The 26,382-nt window shown below is 67.5% G+C and overlaps 1 protein-coding gene across 3 annotated transcripts; it reads right to left on the bottom strand.

Annotated features, from left to right (window-relative positions):
• Positions 1-3,488: 3,488 nt before the first annotated feature.
• IL17RE (interleukin 17 receptor E) lies at positions 3,489-24,715 on the bottom strand. 3 transcript variants are annotated; one of them, XM_073350823.1, is made up of 16 exons: positions 23,146-24,715; positions 22,014-22,029; positions 21,249-21,404; positions 20,896-21,002; positions 20,462-20,585; positions 19,885-20,024; positions 19,588-19,656; positions 18,179-18,245; positions 17,078-17,259; positions 11,058-11,105; positions 10,340-10,385; positions 7,690-7,838; positions 7,475-7,543; positions 6,009-6,060; positions 5,313-5,420; positions 4,090-4,890 (listed from the first exon to the last, which is right to left on the bottom strand). In XM_073350823.1, exons 1-16 carry the CDS (start codon positions 23,317-23,319, stop codon positions 4,172-4,174), a joined length of 2,226 nt encoding a protein of 741 aa, XP_073206924.1. In that variant the 5' UTR covers positions 23,320-24,715; the 3' UTR covers positions 4,090-4,171. The 3 variants fall into 3 exon arrangements, with proteins under 3 accessions (XP_073206922.1, XP_073206924.1, XP_073206923.1); XM_073350821.1 differs by lacking the exon at positions 23,146-24,715 and having other exon boundaries at positions 3,489-4,890; positions 5,313-5,490; positions 22,014-23,082; XM_073350822.1 differs by lacking the exon at positions 23,146-24,715 and having other exon boundaries at positions 22,014-23,082.
• Between the last annotated feature and the right edge of the window lie 1,667 nt (positions 24,716-26,382).

The raw sequence follows: 26,382 nt of genomic DNA, 5'->3' as shown, positions 1-26,382 counted from the left end.
AAGCACCTGGACAGAGGGGGCCGCACCCCCCCCACGCCCGCATCCCCCCTGGGCACCGTTCCAGCGCCCACGTCCCCCCCGCGCCCCGTCCCATCCCAGCGCCCACGTCCCCCCCGCGCCCCGTCCCATCCTCGGCGCCCGCGTCCCCCCCGCGCCCCGTCCCATCCTCGGCGCCCGCGTCCCCCCCCGGGCCCCGTCCCATCCCCGGCGCCCGCGTCCCCCCCGCGCCCCGTCCCATCCCCGGCGCCCGCGTCCCCCCCCGGGCCCCGTCCCATCCCCGGCGCCCGCGTCCCCCCCCGGGCCCCGTCCCATCCCCGGCGCCCGCGTCCCCCCCCGCGCCCCGTCCCATCCCCGGCGCCCGCGTCCCCCCCCGGGCCCCGTCCCAACCTCGGCGCCCGCGTCCCGCCCGGGCCCCGTCCCAACCTCGGCGCCCGCGTCCCGCCCGGGCCCCGTCCCATCCCGGCGCCCGCGTCCCCCCCGCGCCCCGTCCCATCCCGGCGCCCGCGTCCCCCCCGCGCCCCGTCCCATCCCCGGCGCCCGCGTCCCCCCCGCGCCCCGTCCCATCCTGGCGCCCGCGTCCCCCCCGCGCCCCGTCCCATCCTCAGTGCCCGCGTCCCCCCCGGGCCCCGTCCCATCCTCGACGCCCGCGTCCTCCCGCGGGCCCCGTCCCATCCTCGGCGCCCGCGTCCCCCCTGGGCCCCGTCCCATCCTCGGCGCCCGCGTCCCGCCCGGGCCCCGTCCCATCCTCGGCGCCCGCGTCCCGCCCGGGCCCCGTCCCATCCTCGGCGCCCGCGTCCCGCCCGGGCCCCGTCCCATCCTCGGCGCCCGCGTCCCGCCCGGGCCCCGTCCCATCCTCGGCGCCCGCGTCCCGCCCGGGCCCCGTCCCATCCTCGGCGCCCGCGTCCCGCCCGGGCCCCGTCCCATCCTCGGCGCCCGCGTCCCGCCCGGGCCCCGTCCCAACCTCGGCGCCCGCGTCCCGCCCGGGCCCCGTCCCAACCTCGGCGCCCGCGTCCCGCCCGGGCCCCGTCCCAACCTCGGCGCCCGCGTCCCGCCCGGGCCCCGTCCCAACCTCGGCGCCCGCGTCCCGCCCGGGCCCCGTCCCAACCTCGGCGCCCGCGTCCCCCCCGGGCCCCGTCCCAACCTCGGCGCCCGCGTCCCCCCCGCGCCCCGTCCCAACCTCGGCGCCCGCGTCCCCCCCGCGCCCCGTCCCATCCCGGCGCCCGCGTCCCCCCCGCGCCCCGTCCCATCCCCGGCGCCCGCGTCCCCCCCGGGCCCCGTCCCATCCTCGACGCCCGCGTCCTCCCCGGGCCCCGTCCCATCCCAGCGCCCGAGTTCCCCCTGGGCCCCGTCCCATCCCAATGCCCGCGTCCTCCCGCGGGCCCCGTCCCATCCTCAGTGCCCGCATCCCCCCATGGCCCCGTCCCATCCTCAGCGCCCGCATCCCCCCATGGCCGCGTCCCATCCTCAGTGCCCGCGTCCCCCCGGGCCCCGTCCCATCCTCAGCGCCCGCGTGCCCCCCGGACCCCGTCCCATCCCAGCGCCCGCGTTCCCCCCCCCCGGGCCCCGTCCCAGCGCCCACGTCTCCCCCGCGCCCCATCCCATCCCAGCGCCCGCGTCCTCCCCGCGCCCCGTCCCATCCCAGCGCCCGCGTCCCCCCCGCGCCCCGTCCCATCCTCAGCGCCCGCGTTCCCCCCGCGCCCCATCCCATCCCAGCGCCCGCGTCCCCCCCCGGGCCCCATCCCATTCTCAGTGCCCACATCCTCCCCGCGCCCCGTCCCATCCCAGCGCCCGCATCCCCCCCCCGGGCCCCGTCCCATCCCAGCGCCCGCGTCCCCCCCGGGCCCCGTCCCATCCCAGCGCCCGCGTCCTCCCGCGGGCCCTGTCCCATCCCAGCGCCCGCGTCCTCCCGCGGGCCCTGTCCCATCCCAATGCCCGCATCCCCCCATGGCCCCGTCCCATCCTCAGTGCCCATGTCCCCCCGGGCCCCGTCCCATCCTCAGTGCCCGTGCAGTGCCCGCGACCCCCTTGGCCCCGTCCCATCCTCAGTGCCCGCATCCCCCCATGGCCCCCCATGGCCCCGTCCCATCCTCAGTGCCCCCCCCGGGCCCCATCCCATCCTCAGTGCCCGCGTCCCCCCCGGACCCCGTCCCATCCCAGCGCCCGCGTCCTCCCCGCGCCCCGTCCCATCCCAGCGACCGCGTGCCCCCCGTGCCCCGTCCCATCCCAGCGCCCACGTCCTCCCCGCACCCCGTCCCATCCCAGCACCTGCGTTCCCCCCCCCGGGCCCCGTCCCATCCTCAGTGCCCACGTCCTCCCCGGGCCCCATCCCATCCCATCCCAGCACCCGCGTTCCCCCCCCGGGCCCTGTCCCAGCGCCCACGTCCCGCCCGCGCCCCGTCCCATCCTCAGCGCCCGCGCCCCGTCCCATCCTCAGCGCCCGCGTTCCCCCCCCGGGCCCCGTCCCATCCTCAGCGCCCGCGTCCCCCCCGCGCCCCGTCCCATCCTCAGCGCCCGCGTCCCCCCCGCGCCCCGTCCCATCCTCAGCGCCCGCATCCCCCCAGGGCTACGTCCCATCCTCAGCGCCCGCATTCCCCCCCCCCGCGCCCCGTCCCATCCCAGCGCCCGCGTTCCCCCCCCCCAGGCCCCGTCCCAGCGCCCACGTCCGCCCCGCGCCCCATCCCATCCCAGCGCCCGCGTCCCCCCCAGGCCCCGTCCCAGCACCCGCATTCCCACGGCTGCCCCGGCCTGGCCAAGCTCAGGAGCGGCCAAGGGCATAGGAGCAGTGGGCAGGTCGTGGTCAATGCCCACTCAGAGCCCACGAGGCAGTGGCTGGCTTTGGAGCTGAGGGAAGGACACAAGCTCCAGGCAGTCTCCCTACGGGGACAGCCCCTGCCCTGGAGGAGGCAGGCAGGCAAGCTGGCAGGACGGGGGGAAGGCGACTCAGGCCAGAGCCCCCACACAGCTGGGTATTGCTGAGCCTGCGGCAGACCCTGACCCAGGTCAGCAGTGGGGGACTGTCAGCAACATGCCCAGGGTGCACCATGATGGGGAGAAGGGGGGAGGTGTCCATCAATGCCAGAGCTCGCAGGAGGCAGGGGGCTCGGGGCCATCCAGCCGGAGCCCACACGCTCCTTGCGGGAAGCCATGCTCCCCTGAGGACACCTACACAGGAGACCAGGGCATGGGGCGGGTGCACAAGTGGCCCAATGTCCCTCCCAGGATGGGCAGTGCCCAGCCCCAAATACAGGGATGGTCAGGGGCTCGTTCTGCCCAAGTCAGCCAGGGACTGGAGGCGAACGAGTCCTCGGGTGCCATTCAGCCTCACCCCAAATCCCAGCCTCTTGGAGCAGCAGCACCAGCTGCCTGGGCACCCAGCCCGGCAGGACACCTCCTGTGGGCTGCAGGGCTTGGTCCAGCTCGGGCAAGGCCAGGAGCTCCACAACAGCCCTGCCCTGGCCCCCCCACGGTCGGATGGATCAGCTGAGCCCTCACAGGTCATAAACTCATTTATTCAGTGTCCAGACACCTCCTGCACCCAGCCGGCTGGTGGCTCTGCCTGCCGCGCGAGCTGAGTGGGGAGCAAGTTCTTGCCTGCTGGGCCCCGGGCCGGTTGGGAGTGACGGGCACCGGCCATGCTGTGGGCAGAGCCCCTGAACTGGTCACCTCCCCTGCAAGCCTGCTCCCTCCGCTGGGCAGGGTCACAGGGACAGCATGGCAGGGGGCTCCCACAGGACTCTGCCCCCCGGGGCCAGGGCCAGCCCCACCCCCTCCACAGGGGCCCTGCCCCTCCCCCTCGGGCCATAGAGTCTCTCCACCCTCACGGCCATGGCAACAGACCCCACAATGGTCACCAGAGGATGAGGCAGGCCCTGCCCCATCGCCCCTGCCAGACCCTGCCCCAGGCAGTTTCCCAGCCCCGAGCAAACCCAGGCTCACAGGCTGCCCCTTGTCAGGACACCTGGGTTCTCCTGGGCCCCGTGGCTGCCAGCCCCTTGCAGACACGTTTGGTCTCAGGGGCATGGATGTGGCACCCTGGAGCCCAGCCATGTCCCACCAGCCCCGCTCTGGCAGCTCCAGGGCCCCTGGTGAGGGCTCTGCTCCCCCTGCCAACCACAGCCCCCTGGCCCCTTCCCTGGCCCAGGGCCTTGGCACGTGTCCCACGGCAGCATGCTCAGGTGCAGCAGGGTCTCTGCAAGGTGGGCCTGGCTGGAGGGGTGCAGGGGCTGGGGCCCACAGATCCCACTGGGGGGGCTGGCAGCCTGGCCAGGGGCACCCCCTTGGGCTGCCGCAGCAGCCGGCACAGCTCCACCCTGCCTTGCAGGCCCTTTCTCTTCTCCGACGCCAGCAGCTTGTGCAGTGGCGGGCGGGGCCAGGGGCAGGCGGGGGGCCGGGTGCTGCCCTGCAGCAGCCGTGCCAGGCCAGCCAGCTCCCGCGGCAGACGGTAGCAGGGCAGGGGGCACAGGGCAGGGGGCACGTCTCGCCGGCTGCACAGCTCGCCGAAGTAGGCCAGCGCCCAGTCGCCAAGCGGCCCTGCCCCCGCGGCCACCTGCAGCTCGCTCTGCAGACAGGACATGGCTGCACCGAACAGGTCGTGGGGGTCCGGAGAGCCGCTGCTGCCTGTGGCCACCCCCCGCCACAGCTGGTACAGCCGGGCGCTGCCCCGACTCCACAGGAGCAGCACGATGCCCTGCTCCCGGGCCACCAGCTCCCGCTGGACGTGGAGCCAGGGCATCACGCCCAGCCGCCCCACGCTGCCCGCCTCCCACAGGTCCAGCCGCACGTCGCAGCCCAGCACCGAGCGCAGCATGTCTGCCAAGGCGCAGACCAGAATCTTGTGCTCCTCTGAGTCGGGGGAATAGACCAGCAGGACGGGCCGACGGCCCCGCGGCGCTGTGGGGAGAGGGCAGGGTCAGTGGCTGGGCTGCCCCCCGCCCAGGGCTCTGCAGCGGGCGGCTCCTGGGCTAAGTGCTCCAGGCTGCCTGGCTGACAGAGCCCTTCGCCTGGCTGAGCTCCCACGCAGGACCCTCCCCAACGGGTCACACCTCCTGCTCAGCCAGCAAGGCCCCCACCCTGCTCCCCTCCTGTCCAACTGTGTCTACAGCCCCCCAGGATCCCGTCCCCTCCTCTCCCCAGATCCCAGCCCCCAGAGACTCATCAGATCCTGTCCCCTCTGCCCCGCCCCAGATCCAGCCCCCTCTGCCCCCTGGGATCCCAGCCCCTCACTGGCTCCTTGCCCCAACCCCCCAGGGATCCCAGCCTCTCTGCCCCCCAGGATTCTGCCCCCCACCCACTCTGGCCCCCCAGCCCCTCACCTGTGGCGAGTTTCCGGAGGCTCCGGTAGTTCAGCAGCAGGACGGTTCCCAGCAGCCCCAGAGCCAGGGCCAGCCCCAGAGTGAGCAGCCCAAAGCGCTTGCGAGCAACTGGAAGAGAAGTGGGGTGAGAGGCGCTGTCCAGTGCTGCCTTCTGGTCCTACAAGCTCATGCTTCACCACTGCAGCCGAACAGAGGCAGGGGTCAGGAAGGGATCCCCTCCCCCAGCACATACTCTGGGGCTGGTGTTTTTGGCTCCTTCCTCTGAAGCATGGGGGTGGCCGTGGCTGGAGATGGGGGCACTGGGCAGGGCCAGGGCCCTGAGGGGCACCAAGCGGTCTCCCTCTCAGTGCTGGGCGGCCGGCTCTCGCTCACCTGCTCAGGGGCTAACCGAGCGCTGCAGGGCGTGGGGAAGGAGTCTTCCGCAGGGCAGGGGGCAGTGACCTTGGGGGATTTCGCCTTCCTCTGTGTGTGTGTGTGTGGGGGGGCCCTCAGGCGCTGTTCTCTGCTGGGGGCACACGTCAGCCGTGCTCCTGCGGGCTGGGACACCTGGGTCTCACAGCTGGGTCAGTGTGTGGGGGTTGGGTGGGGTTGGGGCTGGTGACCTATGCAGGGGCAGACGGGCACATCTGCTTCCTCCTCACTATGACCTCTCTGCTTCTGGCTGCCCCCCGGGGCTCTGCGTGGGGCCATACTTACCATCTGGGCACAGGAGCTGCTTCCGGGCAAACTGCACGTCGGAGCGCCAAACCTGCCAGGCACAGAGAGAGCACGTGGGGGTTTGACACCAAGGGGCTCTGTGATGTGGTGGGGGGAGGGGGGTCCTGTGACCCTGCAGGGGGAGGGGGCAGGGGGCTGTGTGACGTGGCAGGGAGGGGGCTCTGTGCTATGACGAGGGCTCTGTGACGCAGAGGCCAGGGGGCTCTGTTAGGATTGCCAGATGTCCGGTTTTCGACCAGAACACCCGGGACCCTGGCGGCTCCGGTCAGCATCACCAACGGGGCCGTTAGAAGTGCAGTCAGAGACGGTGCGGGGCTAACGCAGGCTCCCTACTTCTCCTGGCACCGCGCTGCACCCCAGAAGCAGCCAGCAGCAGGTCCAGCTCTTAGGTGGGGGGAAGCCTCCTGCCCCCCAAAACGGAGCCTGACTGAGGGATCCTGTTCTCTGTACCTACAAGCTCTGTGTTAGACCATGTTCCTGTCGTCTAATAAACTCTGTTTTACTGGCTGGCTGGGAGTCACGTCTGACTGCGGAGCTGGGGGGCAGGACCCTCTGGCTTCCCCAGGAGCCCTGCCTGGGCGGACTCGCTGGGGGAAGCGCAGGGAGGGGCAGAGGAGGCTGAATGCTCCGAGGTCAGACCCAGGAAGGTGGAAGCCGGGGGAGCTGCGTGTCCTGCAGACAGGCTGCTCCCAGAGAGGAGACTTCCCCAGAGTCCTGCCTGGCTTCGTGGGGAGCAGTTCCAGAGCGTCGCCCGGGGACTCCATGACAGGCGGTGCCTGCGGGCAAGAGCAGCGTGCGGAGCCTCCTGGCCCCCTCACCTAGGAGCTGGACCTGCTGCTGGCTGCTTCCAGGGCGCAGCGCGATGCCAGGACAGGTAGGGAGCCTGCCTCTGACCGAGAGCCGCCTGAGATCAGCCCGCTCCCCAACCCTGAGCCCCCACACCCAAACCTGGAGCCCCCTCCTGCACCACAAACCCCTCATCCCCAGCCCCACCCCAGAGTCCGTACGCCAGCTGGAATCCTCACCCCCTCCCGCACCCCAACTCCCTGCCCTAGCCTGGAGCCCCTTCCTGCACCCTGAAACCCTAATTTCTGGCCCCCCCCGGAGCCCCCCTCCAGTTAGAGCCCTCACCACCCCCACACCCCAACCCCCAGCCCAGTGAAAGTGAGAGAGGGTGGGGGAGAGCGAGCCACCGAGGAAGGGGGAATGCAGTGAGCGGGGGCGCCTCAGGGAAGGGGCAGGGCTAGGGTGTTTGGTTTTGTGGGATTAGAAAGTTGGCAGCCCTAGGCTCTGTGGTGTGGCAGGGGTCCTGTGACCCTACGAGGAGGGGGCTGTGTGATGCCAGACGCTCAGATACTATGGTGATGGGCACGAACATAAGAATGGCTGGGTAAGGTGAGGGCAGAGCCATCTGAACAGGGCAGCAGCAGGGGTGGGGGCCTTACCAGCACACAGCCCCCCAGGATCTGCACCGGCAGCAGCAGGGTCAGCTCCCTGGGTCCAGAGCTCTCTGGCTGCAAACCAAGAAGGACGCCATTAACCAAAGAGCACCCCCTCCCCCTCCCTGCCCCCTGGCTGGGCACAGGGGGCTCCGATCCTGCCCATGGCCTGCGAGCACACAGGGTCCCAGGGCGCCAGGCCCCTGGGCCAAGCCACTTACGCTTGTGACGGTGTAGACGGGCACCTCTGGTTCACAGCGGCTCCCCTGCCACCGGCACAGGGCTGCGCTGAAGGATGCCGGGACAGTGGAGGTCACATGCAGGAGAAGCTGCAGGAACCGGACGCTCAGGGACACATTCCAGGCAGCGTCTACAGGGAGAAAACAGGAGGGCTCACTCAGGGGCCCTCCCGGGGCCTGCAGGGCCCTGGCTCTCATGCGAAGCAGGGCCAGGCCTGGCCAGCACCAGCAAGGGAGAGGTTAGTCAGTGCCAGGGACGTGTAGGCGGCTGTGTGTTATTTGCACTTATGCTACGTTGTGTAACTAGGAGCCAGCCTCCCAGCAGGCTTTGCACTCATGCCAGCAGAGAGCGGGCATGAACAAGCAGGTGACACGTGCAGGGCCTCCAGCAGGAGCGAGGGCCCAAGATGTGTGGTTTGGGAAGGGTCGCACACTGCAGAGCGTGCTCAGCACAACTCACAGAGACAACTGCGGGACAGGGGAACTAAGGTCCCGGGACACCAGGCTTGTCTGTTTGCTGGAAACAAAGGGTAGAATATCCCGGGTTCCTGTGATCCCTTTGTAAGCTGCAGTGCTCCTCCCCAGATTGGGTAAAGCATTAACCCTTCCTGCACTGAGCTGATCTCCCTTGGTCAGACTGAGCTGAGGTGACAGCTTATCACTAAAATAAGTGAATCCTCAATGGAGACACCCAAGAAAAACACAGGAGGCTGCAGGGAGTGGAGCTCAGCGGGGGGCGCTCTCCCCCGGCAGGCAGGGCTGGCCCCAGGGGGCGCTGTGCTGCGGGGAGCGGGGCGGGGGCTCAGCAGGGGGCGCTCTCCCCCGGCAGGCAGGCCTGGCCCCAGGGGGCGCTGTGCTGCGGGGAGCGGGGCGGGGCTCAGCGGGGGGCGCTCTCCCCCGGCAGGCAGGGCGGGCCCCAGGGGGCGCTGTGCTGCAGGGAGCGGGGCAGGGCTCAGCGGGGGGCGCTCTCCCCCGGCAGGCAGGGCTGGCCCCAGGGGGTGCTGTGCTGCGGGGAGCGGGGCGGGGGCTCAGCGGGGGGCGCTCTCCCCCGGCAGGCAGGGCGGGCCCCAGGGGGCGCTGTGCTGCGGGGAGCGGGGCGGGGGCTCAGCGGGGGGCGCTCTCCCCCGGCAGGCAGGGCGGGCCCCAGGGGGCGCTGTGCTGCGGGGAGCGGGGCGGGGGCTCAGCGGGGGGCGCTCTCCCCCGGCAGGCAGGCCTGGCCCCAGGGGGCGCTGTGCTGCGGGGAGCGGGGCGGGGCTCAGCGGGGGGCGCTCTCCCCCGGCAGGCAGGGCTGGCCCCAGGGGGCGCTGTGCTGCGGGGAGCGGGGCGGGGGCTCAGCGGGGGGCGCTCTCCCCCGGCAGGCAGGCCTGGCCCCAGGGGGTGCTGTGCTGCGGGGAGCGGGGCGGGGCTCAGCGGGGGGCGCTCTCCCCCGGCAGGCAGGCCTGGCCTCAGGGGGCGCTGTGCTGCGGGGAGCGGGGCGGGGGCTCAGCGGGGGGGCGCTCTCCCCCGGCAGGCAGGGCTGGCCCCAGGGGGCGCTGTGCTGCGGGGAGCGGGGCGGGGCTCAGCGGGGGGCGCTCTCCCCCGGCAGGCAGGCCTGGCCCCAGGGGGCGCTGTGCTGCGGGGAGCGGGGCGGGGCGGGGCTCAGCGGGGGGCGCTCTCCCCCGGCAGGCAGGGCGGGCCCCAGGGGGCGCTGTGCTGCGGGGAGCGGGGCGGGGGCTCAGCGGGGGGCGCTCTCCCCCGGCAGGCAGGGCGGGCCCCAGGGGGCGCTGTGCTGCGGGGAGCGGGGCGGGGGCTCAGCGGGGGGCGCTCTCCCCCGGCAGGCAGGCCTGGCCCCAGGGGGCGCTGTGCTGCGGGGAGCGGGGCGGGGCTCAGCGGGGGGCACTCTCCCCCGGCAGGCAGGGCGGGCCCCAGGGGGCGCTGTGCTGCGGGGAGCGGGGCGGGGGCTCAGCGGGGGGCGCTCTCCCCCGGCAGGCAGGGCGGGCCCCAGGGGGCGCTGTGCTGCGGGGAGCGGGGCGGGGGCTCAGCAGGGGGCGCTCTCCCCCGGCAGGCAGGGCTGGCCCCAGCATGGAGAAAGGGGGTGCTGTGGGGCAGGTGCCATTGTTCTCAGGAGAGAACCCCCCTTCCCCTTAGCCAGACACCATGATGATGGGAAGCAGCCCCAACTCCTCGTGTCAGGCCCTGGTGCTTTGTGTCATGTGGGGAGGGGAGCCCTGCTCCCCTCCTGCCCCACAGGAGGTGCTGTTCTGTGCAGTGCTGCCAGGCCGTAGCTCCCGCCCAGAGCAGGCTGCATCCTGGGGCTGGGGGAGCATTGCTGCGCTCAGGGAGCTCAGAGGCGTGGGTGGCGCAGGGAACTCAGCCCGCGGGCACGGGGGGCCTGGCACAGCCAGGTTGTGCAGGGGGAAGTTGTCAGTCTAGGGCTCAGCTGAGCTGCTGGTGCACTGCACCCCCCTTCCCTGCCCCACCAGTCCCCGTGCCCAGCAGACCCTGAACCAGCCCCAAGAGCCCTGTGGGGCACCAGGCCCCGTTGCCAGCCTCTTGCAGGCGTGTGGGGCAGCCGGCGACCCGGTATGGCTCTGGGCCCCCAGCCCCCCGAACACCCCGCAGTCCCCACTGCAGAGCGGCAGGGCAGGCTCACCTGGCCAGTGTGGGCACTCCACGTGGCTGCTGTTGCCGTAGGAGAACTGGAGAGAAACAAGGAAAGTCACCGGAAAGGCCCTGCCTGGAGAGGGTGTTTGAGGGAGGCCGGGCCGGGGGTCAGCACTCGCCAGCGGGCCCCTCTGGCTGGGCACTGAGAGCGGAGGCTGCTCACGCTCCGCTGAAGGGCACGGCACGGGAAGCTGCCCGGCTCTAGGGCACACCAGCCCGTGCTGACCCCAGCCCGTTCCCACTGGGCAGGGCGGGGAATGGGGATCGGGGGCCCATCAGCCCCTCTGGGTCGGCTCTGGGGCAGGGCTGGAGCCATTCCTCTGTAAGGTGGCACCGCAAGGGGCATCAACATGGGGCTGGGCTTCCCTTACCCACCGGGGGCCTTGGCCAGCGGCTGCCTGCCCTGTGTGAGACAAGGGCCCAGCTCTGCAACCCCAGCCCGCTCTGCCCCGACAGCACGCGCCTGCCTGCTGCTTCCCAGCTGGCGACAGAGGGCAGGGGCCAGGGCTCTGGCTCTTACCTGGGCAGGATCCCCTGCAAGGAGGCCCTAGGGTCTCTGGTGGGGGTGCCAGGAAGGGCAGGGTGGGTCGCGCTGGCACTGGGTTCAGCGTGTGGCTCAGGGGAGCCACCCAGCCAGAGATCCCAGTGAAGCACCAGGACTCCTGCCAGTGGGGGGGCTCAGCCGGGGGGCATGCGGGGGGGCTCACCTTGAAGCAGAGCAGAGGGTGAACATCCACCTTCTCCACGGTGTAGGCCTAGACCAGAGCAGAGAGCATGTCACAAACTACCAGCACCCCCCCACCTCCTGGGGGACCCCCCCACCTCAGCTCCCCCACCTCCCTGGGGGGCCTGGCCCACCTCTTCCACCTCTTGGGGGGGGGCAGTGCACCTCCCCCACCCCGCCATCCTGTCCCCAGCTCCCAGAGGCCCCGGGCCAGCCCTGGGAGAAGCAGGTCACCTTTCGCAGGGCGGTGCTGCAGAAGCAGTTGGATGGGGAGAGGCAGCTGCTGCAGCTGGGGGACCTGGGGGCGGGAGTCAGCCCAGGCCAAGCCCTGCCCCTCATGCATCATGGGGAGCCTGCCCACTCTGGTAGGGGGCCTAGGCTGGAGGAGACTCCACTCCACGTCCCTGGCCTGGAGGGGACAGCCCACAGGGGCCCCCCACCACTCAGTCCCCGGAGCCGAAGCCCATCCCAGCTGACCTACAACTGCCAGAGCCCAGGGACGGCTCTCAGGGGAAGCCCCAGGGGTCTGCAGCCCATCCCTTTGGGGGGACAGTGAGTGCTCATGGCAGGGCCCCAGGGCCAGGCAGGCTCTGGGCCCAGCACTGGAGGAGAGGTGCCTGCACCCCAGGTACCCCTGGGGCAGTGGGATGGGACAGAGGCCCCTCCAGCTCGCCTCACCCTTCAGAGACTGAGAGACTCATTGTGATCCCCTCGTCCGACCCCTGTGTAACAGGCCAGAGCCCTGCCCCCCCGTAACCCCTAGAGCAGAGCCGTTAGCATTGTCTGCTCCTCACTGAACCAGTGCCAGGGATGGAGAATCTGCCACCATCCTGGGAAACTGGCCAGCAGTTAAAAACATACGCCTCATTTCCCGTCTGACTTTCTCTGGCTTCACCGCCCGGCCCTGGGGCTGCGTCTGACCTCCCTCTGCTCGACTGAGCAGCCCATTAGCAAACCTGTTCCCCACAGAGACACTAGCTGACAGCCCCACAAATCTTGTTCTTTGGGGAATTCTGGGCACTTGGTTTTATCCACGTGGGGGTGGGGCAGGGGGCATGTTGCAGAACAAACCCACATCTACCCTGCAGCAGCAGACCGTGTCCCGCAGGGCTGGGTCCAGGTGTGGGGGGCTGGGCCCACGACCAGGTGCAGGGGGTGGCAGAGCTGCTTGGAGGGGGTGAGCACCTGAGCAGCCCTACGCACCACATTACAACACCCAAAGCGGGGGCGGGGAGGAAGGTCTCCCTTCCAGCTGTTTTGGTTTATATCGTGTTATTCGTATTCGCAATAACCATGGGACTGGGGTCCAGGCAGCCCTGAACCTGCTCTGTTAAGCTGCGTGGACGGAGCTCCTTGAGCCGTCGCTGTAAGGCGTTTTGTGAGCCTTTAATGCCCCTCGTGGCTCCTCTCTGAGCCCTCCCCATTCGTCAACAGCCGCCTGGAACTTGCCCCAGGCCCCAGCAGCGGTCACCCCCGTGCCAAACATGGAGGGAAACTCACCTCTGCTTTTCCCCCGAGAGCGCCCTGTTTATGCACCCAGGGTGGCACTAGCCTGTTTGGCCAGAGCGTCACAGGGGGAGCTCATGTTCAGCTGGTTACCCCCCCCAAATCTTTCTCAGTCCCTGCCCCCAGCACACAGCCCCCTAGCCGTGGCCGACGTCCTTTCTTCCTAGGGACGCACATTTACATTTCGCCGCAGTAAAACCGCCCAGTAACAGCGGGGAGTTGTGCCAGCAGAGCTGCTAGTGGACAGCAAGCCACAGTGTTTGCTTGAGCCCACCTTGCCCCGCGATCCAGCCCCAGACTGCTCTGCGCCAGTGGCCCGGCCTCCGCGTTATTTATCCTTCCCCCACTTTGTCCCACCTCCAAGCTTCATCAGTGGTGATTTCATGTTTTCTTGTAGGTCACTAATGAAAAGGTTAGTTAGCGTAGGGCCAAGAACTGATCCTTGCAGGACCCCATTAGAAACAGACCTGCTCACTGCGGAGTGCCCGTTTACAGTTACATTGGGACCTATCAGTTAGCCAGTTTTCAATCAATGGAACATGTGCTATGTTCATTTTATATCATTCTTGTTTTCTAATCAAAATGTTGACGCTCTAGAGAAGCCAAAGGGCTGGTCTACACAGGGAACTTACATGGCATAGCTGCGTCTCTCAAGGGTGTGAAAAAGCCACCCGTGAGAGATGTAACCATGCAGAGCTAACCCCTGGTGTAGACAGAGCTGGGTCGATGGAAGAATTCTGGCAACCTAGCTGCTTTCCCACGCTGCCATCTACCACTCCTGGCGGCATCGGTGGCATCTGGACTGAAGTACTGCAGCCATGCAGCGACAGCCGTGCCGCTAGAGCATGTTAAACGTAGACAAACCCTTCGCCTGTTACATACGCTTTCTTCCAGGCCTCTGCAATTTGCCCACTGTTCCAAGACTTATTGGAAATCAGCACTAAGGGTACAGTTTGCTGCTTAGCATGCTGTTTTAAACCTCTTGGATGTTTGTTACCTGGAACTGCTGATTTAAAAATGTCTAACTTTAGTAGCTGCTGTTTAACATCTTGCAATACTAGTGGAATAAAAGTTGTCTTCATGGTGTGATATGACTATATCATCTGTTTTTTCCCCCAAATATAGAACAGAAATATTTATTGAACGCTTCTGCCTTTTCTCCATTATTATTAATAATTCTATCATTTCCATCTAGTAGTGGACCAATACCATTGTTAAAATTCTTTTGCTCTTAATCATCTTAAAAAACTCTCTCTTATTGTCCTTAACTCTGCTGGCCATAGATTTTTCCTTGTGTACCTTTGCTTCCCTTATCAATTTTCTACAATTCCCAGCTTCCGATTTATATTCATTACTGTAAACTTCCCCTTTCTTCCATTTGTTATGTGTATCTATATCATTCATTTTCTGTAGCTGCCATCATCTTCCTTCTAAACCAGGTCAGTTTTTTAACCAACAAGGCCTTTTGGGGCATCTAGCAAAGTGTTCTTAAACAATTCCCAGCTGTCATTCACATTTTTTTTTATTATTCTTCCTCTCAGCTGATTTGGCTCATAATTATTTTCAGCTTTGTAAAATTAGCCCTTTTAAAGTACCTAGTATCTAACACACTGGTCTGGACTTTATTCTGTTTGCACATCATAAATGTGACCAGTTCATGCTCACTTGTATCCATTAATGTTTAGCGCTGTGATCAGTTCCTCTGTATCTGCAAAGACGAAGTGGAATATAGAACTCCCCCGATTGGATGCAAGGCTTTTCTGGTTAAAGCTCGACTCTTCTAAGTGTTCTAAAATCTACAAGATCCCTTGCATTGCCCTGAACCGTGGTGTACCTCACAGAGGAGCAGGGTTCTGTAAGCAGTCCACAGTTAGGGCCATTTGACCACAGAATTCCTGAGCTACAGCCCCAAAACTCCCAGCCTCTTTTAAAGTGGAGAGATTCTGACAACCTTTCTTGGCTCACAGCTAGAGCTCAAACCAGAGCTCAAACTGCGCCAAGGTACCCAGCACTCGAGGGCCACCCCAACAGAGGGCACGGCCCACCCAAACTTTCAGGGCAAATCTAATTAAAACGTGGTTTCAAACAAATGAAGCTCGTCACGGTCAGCACATTGCAAGCCTCCTGTGCCGACCCCCAAGGGCAGATGTGAGGAAAGGAGTAAACAGGGCTGCTAGCCTTCAAAGCTCCAGGGGATGTGCAGTCATTCTTTGAACCTGAGCCAGCTAGCCACGTGAGGCCAGGCCCCAGGCAGGCCAGGCATCTGGAACAGAGGAGCTGGCGTATTGCCGAAATCCAGCTCCAGCAAGCTGCTTGTTCATTTATTTGGGGGGGGCGGGGGGGGAGGAGGTGTAATCAAAGTATTTTTGTAATAAATAAAGTTCCCCCTGCGAGTGCTTGCTAGCAGGGGAGGGGCATTTTAGGGGGTGGAAGAGTGGGGGTCATAGGGGTCAGAGGGACTTGGGGCTGTATTGAGCGGAAGGGGAATAAATGGGGATGGGTGGTAGGGAAAGTGAGAGGAGCTGGGAAGTGAGGGACACATGGGGGTGAGTGATGGGGGGCCCCATATTCTCCTTCTAGGTGGGTGCCAGGATCTGGGGTGTCTGTGAGCTGGGATCTGGGGGCCTGTGACCAAGTGGAGTTTTATTCACCTTGTTATGTTGCATGAGAGCCTCACTGTTCTGTGCGAATACTGTGTGTGCCTCAGTTTCCCTGTGTGCTGCACCAGTACTGGGGTGGTGGGAACTGGGGGTGTGATTTTGCTGAGGCTCTCAGGGAAGGTGAGCCTGCCCAGCTGTTTGCAGCTGTGTAACCTGAGACCCAGGAGGGGGTGCAACCCGGTGACACCTTTTGCCCGGAAAGCGAGACAAAGAGAAGGGGGAACAGCAATGGGGGGGGGAGGTGTTGGAGGTGGGGTGGCTGGAGGCTGGCAGTCTGGGTGGGGAGACTGGAAGAGTGAGAGTCCAGGGCGTCTGGCCCAGGACTCCCAAGATGGACTTCACTGAAAGTCACTGATTTCTGTGCTAACGAGCTCTGTTCTATGCTGTGTTCCTGTCGTCTAATAAACCTTCTGTTTTACTGGCTGGCTGAGAGTCCCGTCTGACTGCGGAGTTGGGGGGCAGGACCCTCTGGCTGCCCCAGGACTCCGCTTGTGGGAAGCGCATGGTGGGGCGGGGGATGCTGAATGCTCCGAGGTCAGACACAGGAAGGTCGTGCCCTGGGGACAGTCTGCTCCGAGAGAGGAGGCTCCCCCAGAGTCCTGCCTGGCTTCATAGGGAGCAGTTCCAGAGCATCGCTCAGGGACCCCGTGACAGGGCCCCTGCCCCCGAGGTGTGTCTGAGCTCTGCTCCCTGCCCCCTTGTGTGTGCCCCACACTTTGGGGGATTCCTACCCACCTATGGGGGGCTGACCTGGCCTCTTACACACCCGTGTGTCAGCCAGGGTCTCAGGGCCTGCCTTTTGTGGAGGGGGCTGAGCCCCTCTCTCTACCCCCATGTGAAATGGGATCTGCAGGGGGGTCTCTGTGCCACTCTCCCAGTCTCCACTGCATGCATGCCAGGATCTGGGCAGGCCTCTGCCCATCTATGGGAGTCAGCCCCCCACACACTTCCTGTGCTCCTCATGGAAACCAGGTTCTTCAGGTGGAGGGGCTTGCCTCACGGTGGGGATCTGAGCCCCACTCCGTACCCCCCATGTGAGCTGGGAAACCTGCTGTCCTGATCTCCCTCTGTGTGTAAGTAACAGGCAGGCTCGGAGCACCTGCTGAGAGCACACTGCGGTGTCGGGGGGAGCTAAGAACAGGCGCCCTGGACACATACCAGAAACGCTTACACACTGGAGAGGGGGGCAGGGAACCCCCGGGGGAAATCTGAGAATGAACCATGAGCATATGGGAACATCTGCCTCCCTCGGTCACTTTACGATTCTACTTTGTTGTGGGGAAATCTGAGGACGGCAGATTCTCCAGAAGGGCCTGACATGGATTCTGAGCGGCGAATGCTTGCGGGGCGGGGAGGGGTGCCCAGGCAGGTGGGACTAGGAAAAGAGGGGTTGGATCTGCAGCAAGGGATGGATGGGGCATTATGGGGAGGGGGATAAATGGAATGGGTGGTAAGGGACGGAGGAGGGGTTGGAGCCTCAGGCAAGGGGGAATAGGGCGGGATTGGGGGAATGGCAGGGGAGAAGACTGGAGGAGTTGGAGAATATGAGGGGTAGCAGAGGGGTGGGGGTGGGCCTGTGAGCCCTGAATTCCCCCCTTCCATATGTGTTCTGAGAGCTGGGGGACCCTGCTCCTCTTGGGGTGCTAAGCCCCTCTCCCTGCCCGTAGGGGCTCTGCCCTTCACGCTGCAATGCTGTAGCAGTTTGAGTGTTGCTGGGCTCGGTGCTCGGGGGGCTCGTAATTGCACGGGCACTGCAGGACCCAAGCTTTCGCCCGACTCCCAGGCCGGCTCAGTCCCGCAGCACGAGCCCCCCACGGGGACTGCCATGCTCTCTTACCTGGTTGGACTCCATGGCTGTGGAGTTGGGGATACTGTGGCAGGCCCCGGTGTCGCTCTCCTTCCAGCACAGGGTGGCGGTCGGGTGGAGCGGGCAGCGGGCACTCAGCACCATGACCATGGTCGCCTCACTGCTGGCACTGTAGTCATGGAACTGCATGGACGCCCACAGTTCAGAGCCATCTGTGGGGCAGAAAGGCATCAGCCAGAGGCACTGGCAGGCTCAGCCCCAATCGCCTGCACAGCCCGACCTACACCCTGCCTCAAGCCCCAGACCCTGCATCACCAGCACAGCCAGGGGCCCCAGTGCCTGGGTCTGGCAGCTACAGACTAGTTTGCCCTCGGGTGTCATGTGAGGTCTGTACCAAAGCCAGCGTCCCCCGGTGCTCGCGGCCCCTGCGAGGTGTCTGGGCAGGTGACATGGATGGAGACCCAGGTATATTGCATCCTAAAGCTCCGTCACTGGGGCATGGCTCTGGTCACCCGGACAGTGACTCGGCTCTCCCCAGTGCGAGCTCAGTGCTGATCGGGAGCCTGCAAAGGCTCCGGGGGGGCGCTAGCCAGGGGGTGTTGGGCTGGGTGCGAGGGCAGCGCGGCTCGTCTCCCGCACGGAGCCGGGCCCAGCCTGTTGCTCTGATGGGACGCTGACCAGTCCAGCCAGGCAGGGCCTGGCACGTTATGTCCCTCTGCTGCATGGCCCACCCGTGGGCACTCCCTCTGGGCAGGCCAGCGCTGCGCTTTGCTATGGTACCAGCTGGCACTGGACACCGGGCCAGGCCGCGGACCCTGTGGGCGCTCGGGGCACTGCACCCATGGGAGCAGCGGAGCTGTGAATCCTGCCAGCGCCCAGAGGCCCAGGTGCCCCAGGGAGACGCTGGGGGCTTGGCAGGTGCCTTCACCAGGCTACCATGCTTGCCATGCTGCCGGCAGGGCTTGTGCCGCCAGGGCTGGGAGGTCGGGGTGCTGAGTCAAGCAGCACACGCAAGGCTCAGGGCAGGGGCAGACCCACCCCCTGGACTCCAGCCCCAGCCTCTGTCCCAGGGCTCCAGCCCCCCACCCAGGAACTCCCGAAGGCCGGCATGCCCCAGCCCAGGCCACTCACAAGCTGCCGGCTGGGCCTGGAAGGGGCACAGCTTGGTACGGAGGCTGTCGCGGTGCAGGTAGGAGGCCTGAGGAGCCAAGGGATCAGATGCTGAGTAAGTGGCCGCACAGGACCCCCCGGCCCCAGAGCCCAGGCCCCCCGTCCCCGGACCCCCGCACCTCCCCCCCCCCGTCCCCAGCACCCAGGCCCCATCCTCCCCCCAGGCCCCAGTGCCCAGGCCCCCCCCCGGACCCTCCGCACCTCCCCCCCCGGTCCCAGTGCCCAGGACCTCCCCTCCCTGGACCCCCGCACCTCCCCTCCCCCCGACCCCAGTGCTCAGGCCCCATCCTCCCCCCAGGCTCCAGTGCCCAGGCCCCCCCATCCCCGGACCCAAGCACCTCCCCCCCCGGTCCCAGTGCCCAGGACCTCCCCTCCCTGGACCCCCGCACCTCCCCCCCCCCTCGACCCCAGTGCTCAGGCCCCATCCTCCCCCCAGGCTCCAGTGCCCAGGCCCCCCCCTCCCCGGACCCAAGCACCTCCCCCCCGGCCCCAGCGCCCAGGACCTCCCCTCCCCGGATCCCCACACCTCCCCCCCAACCCCAGTGCTCATGCCCCATCCTCCCCCCAGGCCCCAGTGCCCAGGCCCCCCCCTCCCCGGACCCCCCGCACCTCCCCCCCCGGTCCCAGTGCCCAGGACCTCCCCTCCCTGGACCCCCGCACCTCCCCCCCCCGACCCCAGTGCTCAGGCCCCATCCTCCCCCCAGGCTCCAGTGCCCAGGCCCCCCCCCTCCCCGGACCCCAGCACCTCCCCCCCGGCCCCAGCGCCCAAGCCCCCCGCACCTCCCCCCCTGGCCCCAGTGCCCAGGACCTCCCCTCCCCGGATCCCCACACCTCCCCCCCAACCCCAGTGCTCAGACCCCATCGTCCCCCCAGGCCCCAGCACCCAGGACCCCTCCCTCCCCGGACCCCCGCACCTCCCGCCCCAGGACCTCCCCTCCCCGGACTCCCACACCTCCCCCCCAGCCCCAGTGCTCATGCCCCATCCTCCCCCCAGGCCCCAGTGCCCAGGCTCCCCCCTCCCTGGACCCCCCGCACCTCCCCCCGGCCCCAGTGCCCAGGACCTCCCCTCCCTGGACCCCCACACCTCCCCCCCAACCCCAGTGCTCAGACCCCATCCTCCCCCCAGGCCCCAGCACCCAGGACCCCTCCCTCCCCGGACCCCCGCACCTCCCACCCCCGGCCCCAGTGCCCAGGACCTCCCCTCCCCGGACCCCCACACCTCACCCCGGCAAACCAGCAGCCAGGCTCTGTCCTTCCCGGACGCCCGCCCGAGCGCCCAGACACCCTCTCCCCTCCCCCACGCGAGTCGCTGTCGGGCCAGAGCAGGGGCCGGGGGCCGGGGGCTGGGGGCCGGGGGCTGGCAGACGTACCTCAATGCAGAGACAGGGCAGCAGGAACTCATAGGGCAGCACAACGCTGCGACCGCCCGACACCAGCGCCTGCAGGCAGGGAAGGAGGTGGCAGAGGTGAGGGTGGCAGAGCCCAGCCAGGCCCCCAAGGGGCACCGGGACCCTGTGCCCACCCTTGGCACCCCCAGGTACGGCCGGGCTCCCTGCTGGAAGGGCAAGTGCTGGAGGTGCCCCCGGCCCATCAACTGCGGGGCCCCTCCCCTTGGGCTGGCCGCCCCCGCCCGCTTGGGGGGAGCCCCTTGGGGCCGTGCCCCTCACCTGTCGGGGAAAGGGGGCGGACAGCTCCTCGCACTCCAGGGCCAGCTGGTGGCATAGCCGTACGGTCAGGTCAGGACCCTCAGGCACCAACACCTCAATGGCCCGAGCCGCCGGGTGCCAGGCGTAGCTGAACTCGGGGCCTGCAGAGGCAGAGAAGGCAGGGGATGGGCAGCACAGTGCAGCTCGTGCCCACGTGCGCCAGCCTGTGTGGGCCCTGCCCCCCAGCACAGGGAGCCCTGACTCACACCGGCAGACGAGCAGCCACGGGGGGCGGCCAGGAGCCGGGGGCGGCAGCTGCTGGGCCAAAGCCAGCTCAGCTTCGGGCCTGGGACCAGCCGTGCTCCAGAGGCAGCCCCAGGCCCACGCTGCCTTGGGCCTAAGACACAGCACTGCACCCCCAGAAAGACCCCGCTCACAGCCCCCCCGTGCTCCCCCACAGCAACCCCGAGAGACAGCCCCCACAGCCCCTTTCACCGAGAGCTGGTGAGCAGCAGCCCTTCCCATTTCTACCAGGACCCGGGTCTCTGCAGGGAGGTGGGGTTTCCAGCACCCGAGGAGGGAGACCCCCTTATCTCACCTGCTGGCTCTGCAGGGACCAGGTGGCTCTGGTTCAGGCTCAGCCCCCGGTCAGGGACGGTGCCAAGCGAGACCAGAACACGGCGCCCGCTCTCCACCGGGAAACAGTCAAACTGCACCTGCCACTGCAGGGAGAGCACAGGGTGAGCCCCTGCCAGCGCCCCCCCAGAGCACCCCTCCCCTCACTCTGCAAGCCAGCCCCCCCCACCTCCGGAGCCTCCCCCTGCCTCTACCCCAAGAGCTCCCTTTCCCCCCCAGCACTGCCATGGGAGCCCCTCGCCACCCCAGGAACCCCGCAGTCGCCCCCCCCCGTCCCCCGGTGCAGACCCTATGAGCAGGCACGGCTCCAGGGGCACCAGGCCTTGGGATTGGCACCGTACAGCTGCCAAGGAGGGAATGAGCCAGGAGCCCAGGGCGTGGTCTGCGCTGACTCACCAGGGAGCCTGCAGCCTCCGGGTGCCGCCTCCAGACCTGCAGCCAGCTGGCCCTGTTGGAGCCCAGCACCAGGAAATCCAGCTGCAGCCCACAGACACTCCCCAGCCCTGGGGGAGAGAGAAAGGGGTGAACTCCAAATTCACAGCAGGCCCTACCAAGGGCCCCTCTGCAGCACCCCACCTCCTGGGGAAGCTCCCCAGCCCCCACCGAAGCCAGCCCTATGGGTCCCCCTCCCCGGGGTCATTCCCAGGAATTCTGCGAGTGTCCCTAGCCTGAAGGGGGGTTCAGACAGGGCCAAGCAGGGCCCCAGGAACCCACTCTAAAACGGGCTTCAGGTGTGGCGGGCCACCTACCTGCGGTGTGCAGGGCCAGGCGCACGCGTACACACGGCTGGCAGTCGTGGGAGGCCTGGCACAGCCGGGCTGTGCTCAGAGCTAGGGCTGGAGGGGACAGGGCTGCTCCATCCTGCTCCTTCTGGTGGCACCGGGGCCTGGGGAGGGCACCGTCCGCTGGAGGAGAGGAGAGCGGTTAAAGGCAGCCAGGACCCACCCGGGCCTTCCCAGTGCAGCTGCCTCCCAGCCCTCTCCATGGCATGTGCCCATCACCATGCCCGCCGAGCAGGGATCTCCTGGTCACCCTCTGTGGCAGGCGAGGGCTGGCTGGGTCGTGCCCAGCACTTACATTCCCCAGCGCTCTGCACTCCAGACACGTGGGGCAACCCCAACCTCGCCAGACCCCCGCTGGGTCCCTCCCCTGGGGCACCACCCCACCCCCACAGTGCAGGGACCCAGCGCTGCACGGGGGTCAGCACTGACAGTGAGGGGGAGAGAACCCCACTGAGTCCCCCCCCTGCAACTTGGCAGCCCCTCCGCCCCACAGCCCGGTACCCCTAGCGCACGCCGGGGCCGGTGCTGACTGCATGGGAGTGGCACCATCACTGAACGCAGTGTCTGGGTTTCCTTGGCGGACTCCAAGTCTTGCCCCATCCCACCGCACCCCAGCTCGGCGGAGACGTGACCCAGCCCCAGTGGAAGGAGGGAGGGACTGAGCAGTGCTGCTCCCTAGCTGCCCCCTGCCTGCCCCACAGCCAGCACCACTAACAGAGCGGATTTACTTACCCCTGACTCTGCAGGCCTGTGAGCAAAGGACAAGAAGCTGGGTTAGTGCAGGAGGCCTTGAACAACAGATAGCACCCAGCACCCCCGGCAGTCCCCAGCACCCCTCACCCTGGTGGTCCCCGGCACCCAGAGCCACCCCCACGCGATCCCAACCCCGGCGGCCCACAGGGCCCAGCACCCCCAGGAGTATTATGCTCCAGGAAAGCTGCAGTGGTTTATCTCCACTCCCAGCAGACTCCCCTGGCCGAGCAGTGCAGGGCTGAGACTGGGGGTTCAGCACTGCCTCCCCGGGCTCTGACCAGCTGGGCCCAAGGCAGGGCGCTGAGTGCCTGGCCCATGTTCCGCTGGCTGCCCTGACGGGCCTGCGGGTAGGCACCAGGCCGCGGGAGTACAGGCCTGCAGCAGAGCTGGGTGAAGGACAGCTCTCCATGCAGGTGGGATGCCAGCGTGAGCGACGGGCCCCAGGCCCGTGGGCTCAGGAGAAGCGGGCACTGGGGTCCCTCCAGCAGTGACCTGCAGAAGTACCAGGCTTCCCTTATTTCCAGGTTGGGGGGAAGTGAGCGGAATCAGGCACGGTTCATAGGTGCAGCCAATAACTGTCTCGGGAAGAGACTGGTCTCCTGGCCCTAGCCAAGGTCTGACCCTTGGTCAGGGCACCAACAGTTTGCTAAGGGGGTAAGAGGTGAACTCGTGCAGCGTCCAGTGCTAATTCCTGCCTGCCCACACCGGAGCGACTACCATGGGTCGAGGCAGCCCCGCGTTAGTGCCTGGATGTGGGGACCTGCCTTCAGGGAGCCACATTTCGAGCACCTGAAACACCATTCGGCCTTTGGAGCGAATCAAGACCTTTGTGGTCAAACTATCGCCGTCAACACCCTGTGCAAACAGTCATTCCAAGTGGGGAGCCCCCAGCGGGACCCCGGGGTGTTCACGGCAGGGCCAACCCCAGCGGCTTTCTGGACTCATGAGCAAGCTAACAGGCCCCTTCGCTTCTCTAACTCCCAGCCTGCGTCCCAGACAGGGTCACTGCCCGCCTACCTAACGCAGGCGCCTGTGGGCCTCTTCTGCCACCCACTCACTGGGCAGACGGCCCGGGGCTGCAGGGAAGGGCTGGCTGCCCCACACCACTTACTGGCTGTGGGGTGAGGGGCAGGCTGAGAACTGAGCAGGCCGAGGACAGCCAGGAAGTCCAGAGGCCAGGCCTGGGACTTAATTTGTGGAACTCCTTGCCAGAGGATGTTGTGAAGGCCAAGACTATAACAGGGTTCAAAAAAGAACTAGATAAGTCCACAGAGGGTAGATCCATCAATGGCTATTAACCAGGATGGGCAGGGAGGGTGTCCCTAGCCTCTATTTGCCAGATGCTGGGAATGGGCGAGGGGATGGATCACTTGAGGATTACCTGTTCTGTTCATTCCCTTTGGGCCACCTGGCACTGGCCACTGTCGGCCAACAGGACACTGGGCTAGATGGACCTTTGGTCTGACCCAATCTGGCCCTTCTTATGTTCTTATGGCATGGTCAGGCCACAGAGCCAGAAACAGACACACGGCCCCCTGGGAGCCCCCCCACAGAGAACAGTGCTAAACCACCTGTAGTGAGGAATCCATCCCCTCCCCCACATGGGATCCCAGGGAATCCACCCCTCTTTTCCCCGCTCCCTGGCAGTACCCAGCATCAGCTGCTCCCAGGCAGGAACAGGAGCCCCCCTGGCATTTCTGGAACACTCCCCTGGCCCCAGCAGCACGTGCCTGGCTCACGCACAGCTCTGCCCACACACGGTAACCACGGGCACCCTTATTCTTCACACAGTGTCCCTGAGCTCACGCTTGGCTTCACGGATTCCATGTGGCAGTAAGTTCCACTGGCTAGTTACGTCCAGTGTAAAGAGGTTCCTTTCCTCCATTTTAACCTGCTGCCCAGCTTTCAGTCCTACGTCCCCAGGCCAGCAGGGACCACTGTGACCAACTGGTCCGACCCCCACACCCAGCACAGGGCAGAGACCTGCCGTCCAGTAACCGCTAGAGCAGGGCTGTTAGCAAACACCAGCTCCGCACTGAACCATGGCCAGGGATGGAGAATCCTCCACCTCCCCAAGGAAACTGTTCTAATTCCCCTCCCTGTCCAAAATTGGCACCTGGAGGCGTGTAGCATCAGCCTCCAGCCCCAGGGTCGGGTACCCCTTCACTGCCCCTCACCCACGATTTGTTCCCCAGTCGGCCCGGACACGCTGGGGTCCCTCACCCCGGCCCGGCTCATGGCGGAGTTAACCAGACTGAGCTCCTTGCCTCTGTCACGACAAGGCAGGTTTCCGACCCTCTAATCGCTTCCCTGGCCCCTGCAATGTCGAGCTGACCTCTGCCCTGTGGCCAGGCAAGCGGATTAATGGCGCTGGGTCCCTCCCCCTCCAGGGTTTGTCCTGGTCTCATTTTACCCCATTTCTTGCTAGCTGCTAGACCAGGCGTAATGAAACAACCCGGCTGCTTACGGCACCCGCCACCCCGTCAACCAAACTGTCCTCATCCCTCCGACCGGACCCAAGCCTGGAGTCCCGGGCCTGGCGCTTCCCTGGCCACACCGAACACACACAAGCAGGCCTTTTCGATCACCTGCTTTGGGGGCATGACTTCAGCTAACACCCAGACTCCACTTACACCCACCCGTGCCCAGGTGGGGTCAGGCCTAGACCCCTACAAGCGCGCCCCAAACCCCTGGAGCCCCCCAGCGCCTCAGGGCGCCCCCGTTCCTTGCGGCCAGCGCTCACACGGGGCTGCGATGACACGCGGTTTGCCTGGGCCAGGTCACAAAGCGACACCTGAGCCGCCCCCCGCCCCAGCCCCCCCGGGACGCCGCCCCCCGCCCCAGCCCCCCCGGGACGCCGCCCCCCGCCCCAGCCCCCCCGGGACGCTGCCCAGCCCGGCTGGTGCTCGTCCGGCGCCGGGGAGAGCCCAGCCCTGCTCCCCGGGCGCTGCTGGCCGGCGAGCTGGGCACGGCCCCTGCCGCCGCCCCGTCCGCGGGGTGCCCGGGCTCCGGCAGCGGCGGGTTGCCGGGACTCGGCCCCGCGGGGGGCCCTGGGCGCCAGGACCCCGCGCCCCCCCGGTCCTTACGAAGTTGGCGGTGACGCGGGGGCGCGGCGCTCCGGCGCGGGGCCCGGCCAGCAGCAGGGCGGCGGCCAGCAGGAGCAGCGGGGCGCCGGGCGCGGGGCGCCCCATCAGCGGGGCTGGCACATGGCGGCGCGGGGCGCGCACGGCCCCCCGGCCCCGCAGCGCTGCGCCCGCCCCCCGGCCGGGCCGGCTCCGCCGCATTCCGGCCCGCCCCAGTTAATCATCGCGGGGCGGGGCCGGGCCGGGCCGGGCCGCCCCCCGGCGCCCTCCGCCCCCGCAGCCCCGAACCGGGCTCCCCCCGCCCCCGGAAAGCGGCCCCCGCCGCAGTGCTGCGGCCCAGCTACCTGGCGGCCCCAGGTGCGGCGGGGGTGCCCGGGGGACAGCTGGTGCAAGGGGGACACGACCCCCCACGGGTGGCTCCTGCCAGGGATCTGGCCCCCAGGTGTCTGCCAGGAGCTGCCCCAGACACCCCGCAGCAGCACGCAGCGAACACCTGTTTCCTAGCAGCTGGGACACGGGGCCAGGCCTGGGACCCCGAGTGGAACAAACATCGTGGGCAGGGGCTGTAGCCCCCGCTTCCCTCCAGGGCCCCTGGCCTTGCAACAGAGGGGGTCGCTCCCCCCGAGGGAGCGCCCCCCTCCCCCCAGGCCCAGTAGATGCTGATGAGAATTATGGCTAGCACCCAGCGGATCAGAGCCCCGCTGCAGGGCGCTGCCCCCCTCCCCCGGATAGCCCAACCCCCAGAAACCTCCCTGTGTCCCCATTGCCCCCGCCCAGGGCGCTGGCCCCCGACAGCCCATCCCCCAGAAACCTCCCTGTGTCCCCATTGCCCCCGCCCAGGGCGCTGGCCCCCTCCCCCGGACAGCCCAACCCCCAGAAACCTCCCTGTGTCCCCATTGCCACCTCCCCAGGGCGCTGGCCCAGGACAGCCCGTGCCCCAGAAACCTCCCTGTGTCCCCATTGCCCCCCTCCCCAGGGCGCTGGCCCAGGACAGCCCAACCCCCAGAAACCTCCCTGTGTCCCCATTGCCCCCTCCCCAGGGCGCTGGCCCCGGACAGCCCATCCCCCAGAAACCTCCCTGTGTCCCCACTTCCCCCCTCCCCAGGGCGCTGGCCCAGGACAGCCCGTGCCCCAGAAACCTCCCTGTGTCCCCATTGCCCCCTCCCCAGGGCGCTGGCCCCAGACAGCCCATCCCCCAGAAACCTCCGTGTCCCCATTGCCCCCTCCCCAGGGCGCTGGCCCCGGACAGCCCATCCCCCAGAAAC

This window comes from Lepidochelys kempii, chromosome 7, assembly GCF_965140265.1.
Source record: "Lepidochelys kempii isolate rLepKem1 chromosome 7, rLepKem1.hap2, whole genome shotgun sequence".
Lineage (NCBI taxonomy): Eukaryota > Metazoa > Chordata > Testudines > Cheloniidae > Lepidochelys > Lepidochelys kempii.
The sequence above is the reverse complement of the archived record's forward strand: the minus strand, read 5'-3'. Positions and strand labels throughout refer to the sequence as shown.

Coding starts and splice junctions, on each gene's coding strand:
- IL17RE (XM_073350821.1), bottom strand. CDS start 22,443: ATGGAGAGCTGTCCTTCACCCAGCTCTGCTGCAGGCCTGTACTCCCGC. Junction 17,260..18,178: donor CCAGGCCCAGCCGGCAGCTT/GTGAGTGGCCTG, acceptor TCTGCCCCACAG/ATGGCTCTGAACTGTGGGCG. Junction 5,491..6,008: donor GCAGCTCCTGTGCCCAGATG/GTAAGTATGGCC, acceptor GTTCGGCTGCAG/TGGTGAAGCATGAGCTTGTA.